This window comes from Sorghum bicolor, chromosome 2 (assembly GCF_000003195.3).
Source record: "Sorghum bicolor cultivar BTx623 chromosome 2, Sorghum_bicolor_NCBIv3, whole genome shotgun sequence".
NCBI classification, from domain to species: domain Eukaryota; kingdom Viridiplantae; phylum Streptophyta; class Magnoliopsida; order Poales; family Poaceae; genus Sorghum; species Sorghum bicolor.
Window position 1 is genome coordinate 57205698 of NC_012871.2, and position 18016 is coordinate 57223713.

At 39.4% G+C, this 18016-nt stretch overlaps 2 protein-coding genes across 4 annotated transcripts; both read left to right on the forward strand.

The window, feature by feature from the left end:
* LOC110432930 lies at positions 704 to 3700 on the forward strand. 2 transcript variants are annotated; one of them, XM_021454182.1, is made up of 2 exons: positions 704 to 2060; positions 3109 to 3700. In XM_021454182.1, exons 1-2 carry the CDS (start codon positions 1568 to 1570, stop codon positions 3153 to 3155), a joined length of 540 nt encoding a protein of 179 aa, XP_021309857.1. In that variant the 5' UTR covers positions 704 to 1567; the 3' UTR covers positions 3156 to 3700. The 2 variants fall into 2 exon arrangements, with proteins under 2 accessions (XP_021309857.1, XP_021309856.1); XM_021454181.1 differs by lacking the exon at positions 3109 to 3700 and having other exon boundaries at positions 704 to 1307; positions 1419 to 2376.
* Positions 9124 to 14779, forward strand: LOC8056189 (transcription initiation factor TFIID subunit 10). 2 transcript variants are annotated; one of them, XM_002460110.2, is made up of 8 exons: positions 9124 to 9509; positions 9598 to 9767; positions 9859 to 9923; positions 10062 to 10124; positions 12833 to 12890; positions 12997 to 13047; positions 13814 to 13889; positions 14461 to 14779. In XM_002460110.2, the coding sequence occupies exons 2-8, from the start codon at positions 9624 to 9626 to the stop codon at positions 14544 to 14546; spliced, it is 543 nt and encodes a 180-aa protein (XP_002460155.1). In that variant the 5' UTR covers positions 9124 to 9509; positions 9598 to 9623; the 3' UTR covers positions 14547 to 14779. The 2 variants fall into 2 exon arrangements, with proteins under 2 accessions (XP_002460155.1, XP_021309876.1); XM_021454201.1 differs by lacking the exon at positions 13814 to 13889 and having other exon boundaries at positions 9132 to 9509.

Sequence of the window (18016 nt, forward strand, 5' to 3'; positions counted from 1 at the left end):
TATCCAGAGGTTTCTACTGGCGAGATTTGTCAAGTTGCTATCCCAAGTTGCTATCCCGAGCGCAACTGGTTGGAGAATGGAGACACATATTCTTTTACCAAGTGAGCGGGTCCCATCTGTCATCTTCTATTTTTACCAAGTGAGAATAGCAACTTATTGGAGACACATCCTTTTTTCTTTTGCTAAACAAATTAGCAACTTGCTATAACTCAAGATTTGACAAGTAAATTTTATCAAGTTATTGGAGATGCTCACACAGCCTATATATATATATTAGTAGTAATATAACTGCATCTACTAGTACTTGTATTAATTACAGAATTATTATTAGAAATAGATTCACCGACCCGACGGCGACATGAAATGAAACCCATCCAGATGCAGCCGCGTCGCGTGACGGCACCCACCCACATGGACGCGAAACCAGACCAGGCACAGCCGAGCAGCGAGCAACGAACGAAGCAACAGCAACACGCCCAGGATCGAAACGAAATGCCCGGTGACAAGTGTGAAGAAGTGCCCCGGCACGGCAGCGCACGAAATCGAGCGGAGCAAGGGGCTTGGCCCCGCACGCTGGCCCCTCGGGGCCGCGACACGTCAGCACGGTCGCGGCAGGATGATTGGCCTGTGTGTGTGTGGGCCCGCGCCCGCATGGACGGCTGGGATGTCTCGCCCAGGGTGTAGTATTATTTATCCGGCCGTGTGGCCGCGGGGCTCGCTCCCTCCCTCCACAATCCTTAACCTCCCCATCGTTCCATCGATTGGTGGTTGCGTCGTTTCTTCGAGTTCGTGGAGGTTGGAGTCGGAGTGTGAGTGGGCCGCGTGCGTGCGAGAGGATCTGAGCGGAGACGAGAGGGCATGGAGGAGAGCGAATAGCGGTTGCCGAGTCAGAGGCGTTGTTGTGGTTTCTGATCGTACTCGCGTGCGTTTGCCGGGCCTCGATTTCGAGCAGGCAACAGCTTTTTACCGGAGATTCTTGGGTGTGTGTGTGTGTTTTGGGCCTACCCGAGGCGGGTTTTGTGTGCTGGTGTTCAGTTTTGTTGCCGGATTTTGAATTGGAGGAGGAGCGGAGATTTTTTTTTTTTGCCTGTGTTTTCGGGGGTAATGGTTTTGGATTCCCTGTTTTGCCCGCCACATGAAGACTTGAGATTCATATAGGTTGTTGGTCTCGCGCTTCGGATTACTGAATTTTTGCTCCATTTTTTCGTTGTGCTACTCGTCAATCAAACCAGTGAAGTTTGAACTCTGAAAGAAGAAACTTTCCTAATTGGACCCGGTATTTCGTGGTTGGCGTCTAATCTAAACAAGTAATTTTCCTGCTTATTAATTACTCTGCCCAAAAGCTTTCCGTTGGATCTACTTGTGAATCGTTTTTTTAAAAAAAAAATAAAATCTGAGAGATATCCTTGTTGCTTTAGGTTTTCGACGACTCGGCAGATCCAGGGGGGGAACGCCGACGAATTTTGCCTGATTTCTCCGCGGTTTTTGGTCCGATCCAGAGGCTCCCAGTCTCAGGCTTTTTTTCTCGCGAAGAAGCAAGGTTTTCCCTTCTTTTTTTTCCCCCGCCATGTCCATGGCGTTGAGCCGCTTCACGCAATGGCTGTGGCCGGGGGGCGCGGCGGCGCGGGTGGCGGCCACCCACGAGCACCCCAGCGCGGGGCTGACGAGCTCCTCCTTCCCGGACTTCCCATCCGGGTTCCGGGAGCCCGACACCGTCACGTTCTACACCGGCGGGGGCGCCGGCGGCCGCCGCGCGCGCCCGAGGAGGGTCAGCAACCGCCGCCGCAGCCGCGGGGAGGCCCGTGTCGACCGGGAGTACGACATGGTCATCGTCCCGTCCGACGGCGGCGGGTGCTTGTCCGGCTCCGACTCGGATGATTCCGATTGGTCCATCGGCTGGCTCGAGCCACAGGCGCCGGAGCTGCAGACGGACGGCGACCCTGAGAACTGCTTCGCCGTCCTCGTGCCCTGCTACCGCCATGGACGCCAAGAGCAGCAGCCCCGGAGGCACGAGGGCAGGTTTCTTGGCGCCGGCGCCCTCACCGATGGTGGCCTCTCTGGTGAGCATGCTCACCTCACCTCATTTGTGAATTCAATGTGCTTTCTTTGAAATCTTTGGTCAAATAAATTCGAAAAGCGATCATTGCTACTAAACTATATGGTACTAGCAATACTCGGATCTGTATATGTTAGCTTATTTATGGAAAGATTCAATTCTGTACATATTCAGGATTGGAAGGAAATCACGTACCCTACTAGCAATACTCGGATCTGTCTGTCTAGAGTAGAATTAGGAAGGAATCATGTGAGCTGGTTGATTCTTGTGTACTGTGAATAGTTTAATCTTCTGATTCTTCTGTACTGTGAATAGTTCAATCTTCTGTTTCACAAGCTGACATAAACTGCCTAAATTCGGCACTTTTCACTTACAAAATTCTTGTTTTGGCAAGAATTAATTTGTTAAGCTGACATAACACAGAGTATAATAGGATAAGGAGCTATTGTCTTTATCAGGCAGACTGGATTTCTTTCCTTTTTTTCTGACAGAAATTGGTGGTCATATGCAACTAGGCATCAAGAGTTATTCCCTAATGATTGCTTTGTATATGCCGTTGTTTGTTCAGCAATGAGCTGATTGGAGTAGTTCTATCGCATTTGTTGGAGCGGATTGGCTTAATAGTCATATCCCATTTTCATGATTGGTGCTGTTGATTCATGGATTTGGTGGCTTACTTTGTAGTACCATGGAAGATTTAAATACTATAATAATTTTGTTAGTTATAAAGTCTGTTGTGTAGTCAATTGGTGGGTACACTAAGACTTAGTGTCGTCTACTTCTGGTGTTTCAGTGAACAAAAAACTAACTCAATAATGTGTGACCTTCAGTTAGAGCTCTTCAATTGCCTGCTTAAACTGCTTTCTCTGATTGAACTTGTACAAACTAATAACATTCAATTGCCTTCTTTAGCCTTTCAATCTTTTAAAATGTTTCACATTTTTTTGTTCTGTTGTAGTCTTGTTTTATCATACAGCATCAAGTCCATCTAAACCTAACACGAGTGCAGTTTATGTTCTCCTCTAATATCCTTTCCCTCTTTTCATTTGCAGATGGAAAGAATTTTGTAGAGCAGTGGCTTTCTTCTCTCCAGAACTAATATTGCCAGTCCTGTCCTAGCTACGCTGTAAATAGTAGTATTACTCTGTTTTGTTCTACTACGTTTGTCCTAGTCGCAGAATGTATCGATGAAGGAAGACATGAAAAAGCCCTAAAAAAAAGAAGGAAATCTAAAAATAAAAAATGAGGAGCAGTGGGATTCTGAAGCAGCACCAAATGGGTATGTCCTTCCTGAGGTTCCCAAGCTATTCTACTCTTGCAAAGCAAGGCGAAAGCTGAACTACACAAACTGCGCGTCATCGAAAATGATTTTGCCGTCCTGATATGTGCTGAGTGCTAACTTATGATGATTGATAACACGTAGAGATGAACTGCTATTCCATTGTTAATTTGTCCCACTTGCTTGCGGACCTCGAATTCTACTGCCTGTACATAGTGTTCTTGTAGTGTATATAGTTTTGCGCAGAGCTGCAGTTGCGCGATTTTTCAGAGTGTGGTGTGTGTGTGTCCTATTCTTACATGGGAATTGAATTCTGATGAATGAATCTATCTGCTGTATATAAATTATGACAATGTGTTCAATTCTGCTGTGTCATCCTGTCCTGTTGTATGATGTGCGTGATTGAATTTCTGTATATAGTTCTTCAGTGTCTGTGTGATGCACGTGAGTGATTGAATTTGCCAAAGGGGCACAAATCTGGGTAAGAAGAAACAAGTAGGTCTGCAGCAGATTCCAACATTTTTTTTCTTCTTCTGATAAGATTGCTGTTTTTCCATGGGTTGCGCCAAACTTGATAGGGTCTTAGAGCAACTCCAACAGCTTTGCTATTCTTATTATGGAGACCTTTTAGAACTTTTATAGTAGAGAAATAGGCTCCAACAGATATGCTATTTGGTTTTATAAAATAGAAAGTTTGCTATCCTTTGATTTTCGTTGGCTATATATAGCCAACCACTGACACTAGCTATCTGATAGAAAGGCTGTTGTGAACCTCTTCTTTTTTAAGAAGCTATCTATTTTACAAAATGGCTAAACATTAGAATTTGGCTACTAATTTTAGCCAAGCCATTTGGATGCACGTAGAATTCCCGAAACATGGTAAGTCATTGTATCTTGAACTGTAGATTATTACCGAAACATGCTGAAGCAGTGTATCTTGAATTGTATTTCTGATATATCCTGAATTATGTCTGTTAGAATCCAGGCTAGTATTATTTTAGAGATAGCAGTCCCAAACCCAACCCTAATGGGAAAATAGAAAAATATTTGTGAGTCCCTCAAATCATGGCCTCCCACTCCTCAAATAAAGGGGAGACCTCTCCTCCCCCAACCCACTATTTTTCTCGTTTTTACAACCCAAAATACATTTTGTATCTCCTCCGATAGCTAGTTTTCGTACCTTTGGGTTAGAGTTTCTTCTGAAGATGCCCTTAGAGGAAAGTTAATGGAAATTGGTTCCACAAGAGCGGAGCAAATGAAAATTAGATGGACCGACATTATCAGTGGGCTTTTAATAGGCTATACAAAGTGCACGGAATTTAGTGGGCTTGTCATTTTCTAACAGTGGATTTCTATTTCGGATATGGGCTCAATCTGCTGTATACTCTTTTTTTAACAGTACAGAAGCAACGGCCCCACTCACTCACCTTTTTTTTTGAACTTAACACTGGCTCTACGGCCTTGTATTAAGGCCTTGTTTAGTTTGCAAATTTTTTCAAGATTCTCCGTCACATCAAATCTTGCGGCACATGCATGGAGCATTAAATATAGATGAAAACAAAAACTATTTGCACAGTTCATCTGTAAACCGCGAGATGAATCTTTTGAGTCTAGTTACTCTATAATTGGACAATGTTTGTCAAATAAAAACGAAAGTGCTACAGTGCCGTTTTTCACCATTTTTTGCCAACTGAACAAGGCCTAAGAAAGGTGAATCGCGAGCTACTGCAACATTTACACAACAGTTTGAAAAGAATCTGTCCAGACATGCAAGTGTCCCGGATCCCAACTCCTAGCAAATTGAGCTATGACATGAGCAGCCGAATTACAAGAACGTGGAGCATATACAAGATTAGAGTCAGTAAAATCACATCTAAAAATAAATCTCGAATAGAGGTCCCTTGAATTGGTTCGGGTAGCATCAAGCATCTGAGTTGAATCGGTCTTGATTATAAGCTGCGATATACAGTTCCATGTTGTTCAGCTACCTCCAAAGACATCAAGGCAACCGGCCCTTCGTTCCCAGCTCCAGCCAACAGACATGCCCCGGTGTCATCACGAATAAGAAATCCCCAGGCTCTCTCCTTGGAAGTTGACAGAAAGCCCCGTCGAAGTTGATCTTCAGACAAGACGTTGCCAGCGTACTCCATTTCAGATTTGCAACAGTATTGGACTCTAGGCCTTCAGCCCTGTTTGGTTTCAGGCGGTAAAGTTTATCATCCGTCACATTGAATATTTAGACATATGCATTAAGTACTAAATGTAGACTATTTACAAAACTAAAAGCAAGGCTAGAGTGTAATTTACGAGATGAATCTTTTGAGCATACTTAATCTATGATTGAACAATAATTATCAAATAAAACAAAAATGCTACTATACGTGCAGCAAAGGTAAACACTCCTCTAATAATAATCACCCCATCACTCACATCTGCTGCTCCCCAGCATTCACTTTATTGCGCATATCCCACCCCCTCCATAGTAGACACACACACAAAAAAGTAGCACATTTATGTGGATTGGCCTTGTTTAGTTCCAAAATATTTTGCAAAATTGACACTGTAGCTCTTTCGTTTGTATTTGACAAATATTATCCAACCATAGACTAACTAGGCTTAAAAGATTCGTTTCGTCAATTTCGACCAAACTGTGTAATTAGTTTTTATTTTTATCCGTCTAAAGATTCGATGTGACGGGGAATCTGGAAAATTTTGCAAAATTTTTTGGGAAAGTAAACAAGGCCTAAGATCCAAGATCTCTCCCACAAAGTATTATTGACTGATTTGTTGTAAGAGAATAAGCCATGGCAGAAAATATTATTATTGGCTGATAAGCCATGGCAGAAAATATTATTGGCAGAAATGTTTCATTGGCAGAAAATATTATTGGCAGAAAAGTAGCACCAAAGTATTATTGGCTGATAAGCCATGACAGAAAATATATTTGGCTGATTTATTGTGAGAGAAAAACACTGCTAAATGACTGACTGATTCGGCTAATAAACTCAAGCGAACATGCTGAATTTGCTGATCCTAGCAACTTGACCCGAAAACCTTCAAGGTCCGGTTCCCTCCAGCATTGGCGTACTACTTTACATTCCAGGTAGCAGTGGCCTCCATCATCATCAAATCTGTTGCAGACTGGACATCTACTAGTGTCTAGGTTAATGTCGCAGCGCTTTATGTTCATCTTTAAGGGCAAGCTATTATGTGCAAGTCTCCATACAAATTGCTTCACCTTTGTCGGGCATAAAACTTTTCAAATTCTCTTGCAAATCATGTCATTAGGCCGGTTCCTCTACGAAATGGACCCCTCTCCTTGTTAGCGTTGCTTCATTCTCTGAGCCCATCATCAAGTATGGTATGTCAATTTCACCGAGAAGACCCCCTTTGATCAAAATGCCACAATACTCCCTTCATATATAATTTAGAAGTCGTTTTGGACAAGGTTTATGTCAAACATTGAAAATATAAATCATCAATAACTTTTAAATTATTAAGATTACAAATGTGAAAATTATTAAATAGATTTGTCTTGAAAAATACTTTCATAAAATTATACATATATCATTTTTCTAAATATTTTATAAAAATAAGGCCTTTTTTAGTTCGCAAAAAATTTTAATTCTAGCTACTGTAGCACTTTCGTTTGTACTTGACAATTATTGTCCAATCGTAGACTAACTAGGCTCAAAAGATCCGTCTCGCAAATTACAGACAAACTGTACAATTAGTTATTTTTTAATCTATATTTAATATTTCACGCATGTGACACAAGATTTGATGTGATGAGGAATCTTGAAAAATTTTTAGAACTAAACAAGACCTAAGAGGTCAAAGTTATGTTTTGGAGACTGTGTCGCTGTCCAAAACGACTTCAATCCTATATAGAGGGAGTAAGTGCTACATATTCTTTCCAAAAGATGTCTTTAAGGCTAGTCTTTGAAGTTTCATCAAAGTTTTATGAACATTAAATATGATGATATTGTACCATATTTATGAAAAAAGAGACAACAAGAATTTTATCGGAGCAGAGAGAGTTTTATCATCATAAAAGTCTTTTGCATTGTTGAAAATTGAAATACGAAACCTCCGTTGAGACTGGCCTAAGCAATTGCTTGTCCTAGGGATCGGTAACAAGATTGATGAATTCAGAAAGTCTTGACAGCAATACTGGCCCCCATGGCGTTCTAAGTCTCCTTGTTACTCCTGAAGGTATCCAAGGATCCTCCTTGTTTAATGAATTTTTGTCGACTCAAAATCCTTCATATGCGCGCATATGTATCCCTAATATATAATTGGGAAAATTTTAATCTGCTCACTGAAAATTTTAGTCTGCCCACTTTATTCTGTCCACCAATCATCTGTATCCTGAATCAGCCCGTCCCCTGCTTCAACGCTCGTGGAAGAAGATAAAGAGAATAAAAGCTTTTATAGTGCAAAATCTCGTGACACATTCACATCAGAGCATGTTGAGAATAAAGAAAGGTACAAGGGCCTAGATGCAAAGTGTTTGTCCTATTAGTTTACTTTTCTTTTATTCTTTAAATCGGCTGAAAATTGATAAATACGTAGTAATTCATAGAAAAATTTAAAAATTACAAAACAAATTTTGTTCAGCTCCACATATGTAAATCCATGCAGTAAACAAAAAACACCACAAATTTTAGTATATTTTTTTTGCTGGATATGCTTGCCTATGCTTTTTAGTGTAAAATTGAAATTATAGTTATCTTGCTCTAATTATTATGAAAATTTTATGGTAGCCTATTTAATGTGATGCTTGATTTGAGGTAAAAGTTTTAGCACCATTCACGCATATCTCACTGATTTACTAATTTACCTAGATTTATGCTCGCTAAATAGCTTACAATCAATTTAAGTATGTAAAAATAAAAAAAGGATGCTTCCACTACCTTTGCACGATGTGTTATTATATTATATGAACACTTCATAAGCCTATGTGTTCATATTCTACATACATTTAACTGATATATCATATTTCATAGGAATTCTAATCTAAAAAGAAAAATAAAGCTAGCAACAATTTTATCATGTTTTAATATAATACTAAGGTATATCAAGAGGTAATATTAGAGTAAGATAAGGTTTGTCTAATTTCTATTATTATTATTATTATTATTATTATTATTATTAAATAAATATGTCTTCAAGCTACATATTATTGTAAATATTAACTATATAATATCATAGATGTCATGGTTATCAATAAAATAAATTATGAACTTTAAATTTTATAAAAAAAGATAAATATAAATAGATATGTAACATTATGTCATCACTTTCTATGGCCATTTGATGTTTTTCTTCCGTTGAAACACACTAGCATATTTGCTAGTAATATAATTATTTGTGTGTGTGCCGGTGTGTAATAAGTTAAGGCCTTGTTTAGTTTCATTTTTTTTGCAAAATAGACATTGTAGCATTTCCGTTTGTATTTGACAAATATTGTATAATCATAGACTAACTACGCTCAAAAGATTCGTCTCGCTAATTACAGGTAACCTATATAATTAGTTAGTTTTTATCTATATTTAGTGCTACATGTATGTGCTATAAGATTCAATGTGACGGAGATTGTGAAAAAAATTGCAATTTTTTTTTAACTAAACAAGGCCTAAATATATAAAAATTAGCGTGGAGTTGGAGTGGAGGCAGGATGGAGGAGGAAAGCGGTTGGTGGGCTGAACCCTATTGGGCCGAGCCGAGCCGAGCCGATCATCCACCGAATTGGGTAGGCCTGCAGGACTCTTGAAGGTGAGGGCGGGCTGCCCAGCGCATCTGCCCCTTCCCCGCCTCCCCCGACGTTGACACGACGCCGGCGCCACCGGATTGTCGATTCGCCCTCGCCAGCTCGGATTCGCGTCGTGCCCCTCCTCTCCCAGCGCCGTGCGCTCAAATCCTTCCGTCTTCTCGGCGCTGCCGGCTTGACGCTGTGCCGCGCCAGCACGGGAGCCCCGCCGCGGCCAAACCCTAGCGAGCGCCCGTCCCCGCCCTCGTCGGCGCCGCCCCTCTCCTCGCCGTTTATTCGGGCTCCCGTCTCTTGTTACAAGTGGGTCCAGACGTCCAGTTGCAGGCCGCGAGCTGCTGTCGTCGTCGTTGACACCTATAGCAGCTTCCAGGTCGCTGCCAGCCAGCGGGCGTTCTCCCACGGTGAGCGCCGCTCCTCCCCTTCTTATTAGCGATCTTCTCGCGATTCTTAACCTTCGAATCTCACCGGCTGCTCGCGCGGTGGGGGCAGTGAGGCGGCAGGACGTGAGGTTCAGGATGATGAGCAGCAACAGCGGCGGCGGCGCAGGAGGCTCTGGCGGGGGCATGGGTCCGGGAGTGGGTGGAGGCGGGGACGGGCGGCATGACGATGAGGCTGCACTTACCGAGTTCCTCTCATCGCTCATGGACTACACCCCCACGGTATGGTGCCGCCGCTTCCCTCTTGCCTTCTCTACTTTTCTGTCAGCGGTTTAGCCCTGATGCTTGGTTCGGTGGTTCGGTGGTGCGGAAGATTCCCGACGAGCTGGTGGAGCACTACCTCGGCCGCAGCGGGTTCCACTGCCCCGACCTTCGCCTGTGAGTGATCGTCCTCTTTCCAATCTCTCTTCCTGATGGATAGTAGTAAGCTGAGATCTCATCAGTGCCACGGATTAAAAGTTAAAAACACAAATTGCTTGATTTCTTGCACACATAATCTGATTTCGTGTTTTACAGAACGAGACTGGTTGCTGTAGCCACCCAGAAGTTCCTATCAGACATTGCTAGTGATTCTCTTCAGTGAGTAAATTTCATAGTCTTGTTATTACAAAGTAAAATGATTCTCTTCTTAATTTCATTGATAGCATATTCAAAAATTAAACATTATCATTCTTTTCTTCCATGTGAATGGCTGAATGCAAATCTTCTGTGCAATACTGCAATTCCATATTTTTGTTTGGTTTGACAAGTATATTAGGCTTCAACAAAAATCCCTCCCTAATTGCATGTACTTGTGAAATTAATAAATTATTCATCAAACACATGGTTTTTTAAGGTGTCGCTTAGGCGATAAGGCTTGCTGGAAATCTAGGCGTCCCTGTTGCCATGATCAAATAGAGAGGGAGGGAAGGAAACTGAAGAAGAATGGGAGGGGAGGGGGCCATCAAGGCTAAGAACCCGAGCTGCTGCCATCCCTGCTGGCTAAGAAGTGGGAGGAAGGAGAAGTTTCAGCAGTGGCAGTGGTGGTGCATCTAGAGAGAGAGGTAGAGGGAGCTATGCTCCATGGATACATGGGGGTGACCATGTATATGCACACAGGAGCCATTGGTACCGTGAAGGGAGGGAGAGACTAAAGAAAGGAAGAGCATGAAGAGAACCAGGCAAGGCTGCACCTGCCTCACTCTCATCTCCGTTGGCTCCGGCGCCTGTGGTCATACAGCTCTTCACCGGTCAACTGTATAGCTCGATCTGAAGGGGGCAGCACCAGTACACAATCTGCATATGAGTAGAGCTCAATTTCAAAATGGGTGGCATCGGCCCTCAAAACAGGGAGACGTGCTCTTGGGACAGCCAGGCTCGTCATTGCTCCAACGCGGTAGCATCGGGAAGGACTGATGGAAACGGCATCCAGTGAGGAATCGGTAGATTAAAGATTGAGGGGAGAGGGTAGGGTTTTGCTTTATGGGCTGTTGGTTGAATTGGGTTCTAATGAGTTAGTGGGCTGGCTGCTAATAGTTATTATGGCCCATCGGAGCTTGTATTTACCTCTTATTCTCTATTATATATATCTTATTACATATTTTATGTGCCATATTCTTTGGCAATGGACCAATTGATGACTAAAAATTTTGGTTGGGAAAAAATTGGAAGCCAACCAAGCAGGCCCATTATTTACTTTTCTAAAATATTAAAATATATCCCCATATTGTGATTTGGGAAAAGATGACGTATCTGTGTATCCGTAATTCTGTATCATAGACTGAGGGAAGGGAGCACTGACATGAGGGACATATGTAGGTCTCACCTTACTGCCTTAAGAACCATGTAACCACAATCATCAATGTAATAATATCGGAATGATGACAAACGTTTTCCTATTGTTACAACATTTCATTTTTCTACTGTTCCATTCAGAACTATGTTATGATCCTAGTTATCACTTACTTGCATTTATGCTGGTTGTAAGTTTGACTCAATAACCTTCCTAGTTGCTGAAACATTGTTCGCTCTTTGCTGCTCTCGCAAGCTTACCATACCACCATAGTGATGGATTAGTCCGCTGGATATTTCTTGGTAGGAAAGAATATACCCCGTCTTCATTGTCTAAATATATGGTATGATCTCTCTTGGAATTTTCTATACTAGCCAAGGGTTCCGTGGATCCCTCTGCATCCACTAACTCCCTCCCAGGGTTCTTGTTCATTAAAGGAATTCATTTTTGTTAAAGGATTATGTTCTGATACATAATGGATGTGCCTATACTACTCACTTAATTTGTGAGGCCTTTCCTCATTTTAAAGTTCTAAAGCTACAAATAGTATAATGGCTTTAAGTTCAGTGTGACTCCTTAGAGTTTCGTGTTATATCATACAACGTGCAAAATTTAAAAGTATTAATAATTTCCCCCCTATTTCTGCATAGTCAAGTTACTTTTATAAACATGAGTATATACCAGCTGAGGCTTGGTTTCTTTAATGGAAATCCAAAGGGGTAACAGTGTAACATGCAATTGTCTTCTTCAAAGTTTTTTAAAACATACAAGATACATTTACAAAGTGTATGCTCTAGTCCAACTGGTTAGAGTGCCTCAGTGGCACTCCACAGGTCCTGGGTTTGACTCCCCGTGGGAGCGAATTGTAGGCTGTGGTTAAAAAAAATCCCCTCGCCTGTTCCATGGCCAAAGCACAGGTCAAAAAGGCATGGCCCGGTTCTCACAAGGCAACAGTGCCCCTGTGTCAGGGTGGGACAGGGGTTCGGGGGTTTTCTCGGCCTGTGTGAGAAGGTCTTCTATCGTAGCAATGCCCGGGGGGTGGTCTTTACCCCCTGCAGATCAGGTTATTTTTATGCCTAATTTTGTGGAGATTCTGTAATTATATTACCAATGGAGCTCATTCTTTATGTGGCCTGGCTAATCAAGTGATGAATAACTAAAACATACTGAAATTAGAAAACAAGCCAATTAGATTTTTTTGGTATCATCATCATGATGCGTTACCAACTAAAAGCATACCTAATTAACTAAAAGATGCCTGATCAATCATGATAGGCTCATGTATCACATCAATGTACTAATCCCATGAGAAAACAGATTCATTGTGAGGGGAGGGTGGGCTCTTTTGGATTATATTGTGTAAGTTTGCTTATTTTGTGGGGTTTTTTTTGTCAGTGTATGACACACTCTACTCTTCACTATATAGCAAACTATTGTAAGATTTTCTTAGCAACATATACACACTGTAGTTGTGTGCACTAATTTTGCTATTACATTATTCTTTCCCTTGAACTAGACACTGCAAGGCCAGGGTAGCAGCACCTATCAAAGACAATAAGAGCAAACAGCCTAAGGTGTTTTTACTCACCAGTTGAACTTTTCACGTTCCTAGCGTTAAATCTTGTTTAGTATCCTTACTGCTTACTTATCACATTTTTATTAAAAAAATGTTATTTTCAGGATAGACGTCTTGTATTAACCATGGATGATCTTTCTAAAGCTTTGCGTGAGGTAACCATGTTTCCATTTAATTCTGCAGTTTGCACTTTACTTTTTTGTTGGCAGCAGCTTACCATTTACTATCTTCTGTATTCCAACCAGTTGGTCAGATCTGTATTCTTGAGAGAAAAATTAGTCAGGCGGCATTATTTGGTTTGAACACTACAACAATCTGTTTTGTCAGGACTTGAAATTGAATCTTCCCACTGTTTTCTTAAACTTAAACAGTTATGTAAGATCCAGTTTGATATGCACTTGCTCCTCACAATTTTCAAAAAAATTCATGAGGAAAACGAACTGTTAGCAGCAGTTAAGAACAGAGCACATGAACAAAAAATTAATGATGCAGGATAGATATTTAAGCAAATATCATGTGCTGCACAGTTGGAGATCTTAATGATGATTGAGTTCCTTTAGACTAGATACGATCAATTCCACCAACCCACGGCAGTGTGGCAGTGCCCATATGACCTGTATCTTTTGCAAGAGTGAGGTACACACCATCTTCTGTTATTGATATTGTGCATGGACCTAAATATGCAAAGCCATATAGAGATCAGACTAGTGCGGTTTTCTTTGCCTGTATTGAATGGAGCAGCTAATCAAATTTCAAATTGCCAATCCAACATTGCATATTCTGACCTTCTTAGTGACAATACCCTTTATAGGTTTAATAGTTTATGCAAAATTATCGACAAGAAGACCACTATGCATGGAAGTAAGCACTTCTGGAATCTAGAACATAGGAATTTCACTTAAAACAGTACAATCCCTGCAGGAACATGGAATTTCCTCTTTCCTGCCTAAATCTTTCAGTCCGATTAGCACAACTCTTGAGGCTGTTGAAAACTATGGTATATTCTTCAGTCCACAGCAAATTATCTTCTCCGGTTGACCTTTACTAATCAAGCAATGTATATTTGGTACCATACCAGTTCCATTAAGCATGATGATGATGTTTTTGTTCTTTCTTATATTCCAAAGTAAGTCTATGTTATATCCAAACTTTGCACAAAGGCATTGTTTTTGTGCTTTATTTCAAATACAAAGTTCATAATGTTGATAGAGAGATTCTTCAGCATCCACTATCCAGACATCCTTCTAGAAAATAGATTTGGTAAAATTCCTGATGTTTTGAAGGTGTGCTTCTGTAGTACCTCTAATTTGAAGTTCCAGTATGTTCCAGATTCCTTAATACTTAATAACATCTCATGGCATCATTGTTGGAAGAATGGAGTGACTGATAAATGTAGGCCAAATTCGTAAAATCTTTATCCTGTTTAGGCATAGAAACTTCGGTTAAGTCATATTCCATTCGTTCATAGTAACTACTGGTCATGGTCACTGGACTACTTTCCACCACATTAGCTTTTGCTCCATTTGTGATCTTATATACCCTGATACTCACATGAGACCTCTGTGCAGCATGGTGTGAACTTGAAACACCCGGAGTACTTCGCAGACAGCCCTTCAGCAGGAATGGCTCCTTCGACAAGAGAGGAGTAGATTGAATTAGGCCAACTTGTACGAAGTGTCCAAGTGGAACTAGAAATTATACAGGGATCATGTGGAATGAATGGGCATGCTGGCATTATTGCCCGATCAGTTCGTTGTAACGGTGGACTACCATAATCTCCAAAGTGTATCCCCATTGCTATTCGGGATGTATTGTTATTAGAGTACTGCTAATATGATTAGTATTTCTCTACAATTTTAATATAAAGTTTGTCTTCATCTAAGTTCATATGGATAAGTTATTTCAATGCAACTACTTTTAGAGATGGACACTTAGAATTGCCGCCTCTATTAATAGTGGTTTTTAGAGGTATATTAAGATGCTTGCCTCAAAAAATTGATTTACAGATATGGACGTCCTTAGATGACAGCCTCTGTGAATTGATGATTTAGTCGCCTTAGGATGCCAACCTGTATAAATGATTTTTAGAGGTGGGCATTTACAAAGGTCGTCTCTAGATATGCCCACCTCCGTTAATTAGAGAGGCTATATTTGTGTGATTGATAGTGTCTGTCTAATGTCATAGTTTTCAAGACGGATGTAAAAGCTTTTATTGTGACAGGCCTTATAAGTTACAAATTTCACCCATTCCATGGGTTGACAAACTGATGGGCTCTGCGCTGGCCCAAGCTATTTTCTTCATTTGAGTGGCCAAGCCATCGAATTTGTTTTTTCTTTTCTCTTCCCCTAAACTTGTTCTTGGCTATATCTTGCTAGCTAGTATCACTATGTGAAACCTTTTATATAGCTTTATTCTATACCTATGATGACATACTTGATAATTATAGAAAAGTTTATGTTTTGCTTATTGTGGTGATGATTCACTGTCGTGCAAATTTGAAATTCCAAGAATTGCAGCAGACAAGGAGAAAAAAAAAATCAACTAATTAAATGCCAAAGAACATAGTATCTTATTGTTTTTTAATTTTCAGTTAATTTAACTTTAGACTTTTGCTCTAGTTTTGTTTATCAAATTTTAAACTGAAATGTGAGAGCATGATAGCCTATTTGGTATTGTATTTAACAAAAACTTTTATGGAAATTTGAATTAGTTTGTGAGAACCAAGGAAAATTGGAAATGATGTGGAATCAAGCAACTGTATAGAAGGCCATTCTAATGAAATTCGAAAATCACGCATACTTTATGTATGTTCAACCGTAAGTGAGACATATTCCTTGCTTTCAAAGCACAAAGTGTTCTTAAATCAAATTTCTCTAGAATTGACCATGGTTATGTGATTGCTTGTGCTATTTGGGCTGCAGCAGCAGCAGCTGCTACTACTACTCACCAGCTTAAATATTTGCAAACTCAAGTGGCACAGCCGATCAGGTTAGCACAATGCAACTGTAAAATTACATGCATGAATATCTTATTTAGTTTTGTTACAAATTATTACAAATAATGGTACATGCTTATGTGATAGACTACATACATTGTCGGAGCCAAGTGAACTTGGGTACTCATGTTTTGATAAAAGAAGGAATTTCACAAGAATATTGTGGAAACTCAATATATTGAATGTAATTAGTTTTTTTCTTCAAAAGCAAATTGATGGAAATGAAAAAGGCACTTTCTTTTACATACAATAATTTTAGACAATATATACAATATTACAAACATTTATATTAAAGATAATAAAATTTTGAAACGCAACAAACAATTCTCATCCAATAAGGCCTTGTTTATTACTTCCCTGAGTGAAAAGTTTTAACTACTATAACACTTTCGTTTGCATTTAGTAATTATCAATCATGGACTAACTAGGCTCAAAAGATTCGTCTCGTAAATTACAGGCTAATTGTGTAATTAAAATTTTTTTATCTATATTTAATACTCCATTCATGTGCCACAAGATTCTATGTGATGGAAAATCTTGAAAATTTTTTAGATTTCAGGTGTAACTAAACAAGGCCTAACCATAGCCATTAGTGTGTGCATCCAAAAGAGACCGCTAACATGCAGCCATTGTTGAGAGCAACATTATAACCATAAAATGGGCTAGCGTCTTTTTAATTAAGACCAGCTAAGCAAATTGTTGAATACAGCCAAGTTCCAGCTCACATATCTCATCATGCGTGCCAATTTAATTAATTTATTAATGATATTACTACTCACGCATGCATGCGCTTTGGAAGCACTCCAAGAGCGGAAAGATTGCCTAATTTAAGAGAAAAAAAAAAGATTGTAGGGTGTACGCGGTGGTCGACGAAAGCCAGAGAACATGAAACAGCTTTGCCAGTGGCACTGGCACATGGACGAAGGCAAGAATTAGAATACATATGATATGATCATACTATTTGAGAAAACAAACGGTTTTTCAAAACCACAAAACCTGATGCAAACACAGCTACTCCTAGAAAAATACTCCGATCCCTCTGTCTCAAAATAAATCAATATCTAAAGTTATGTTAAGTCAAATAATTTATGTTTAATTAAATTTATAGAAACCAGTAATAATATTTATAACATCAAACTAGCACCACTAGGTATACCATGAAATATATTTTCATAATCTATTTATTTGGTGTCAAGACTATAGTTTGACTATAAAACTTAATTAAACTAGTTTGACTACTTAGGATAATTTTAGGACTTGATTTAATTTGAGATGAGGGAGTTAGTATTTGATAGATACCACATAATTTTCTAAATGCTATAGTTTTTCTTAAAAAAACTCAAGAAAATATAATCCATATGTCCAAACATCTCGTCAATCTACTTCAATTCTTCATGCACCATCTTAGCTCGCTAAGTTGCCGATAAGTTACCTGAAGATAACATATTGATAAAGAAAAACAAAAATTTCAAAACCACACGTGCAAAATAAAATAAATAAGAAAATATGGACAAAATAAATAAGTTTGTGTGTATATATATACACGTATGTGAAAAATAAAATTTACATGGACATTGGAAAAATTAAATTAATCAATATGGAAAAATGATTTTTTAATTTATGGTATAACTAAAAACATAGTCATCTCTATAGAAACCATGGGGTGATCTCAAGCACTCGCACTTTTTAACATCTGAGATATTTATTTATCACCAAAACCACGCACACAAAGCTATATCATACTCTCTAATATATACTCCCTCTTTCCCAAAATAAGTGACTTTTTTTTTATTTTTAGACACTTTTTTTGACGTTTGTTTTATTCAATTTTTTTGTATAAGTTATAAAATAAGGGAGTGTCTAGCTCTGTTACCAGATTTTATATGATTAAATCTATCAGATTTTTTTTATAAATACGACCCAGTTGTAGCACAAATCATAAAGCACAATCAAACATATAGAAATATGAGATACTTAATACCAAAAAAAAATCTATCAACGGATAAATAGCAAAAGTCATAAAATAAATAAATCATTATTAAAATATCTCTAATGATAAAATAAATCATAACAAAATAGATAATATTTATATAAAAACTGAATAAGATGAACGGTCAAATAAAATGTC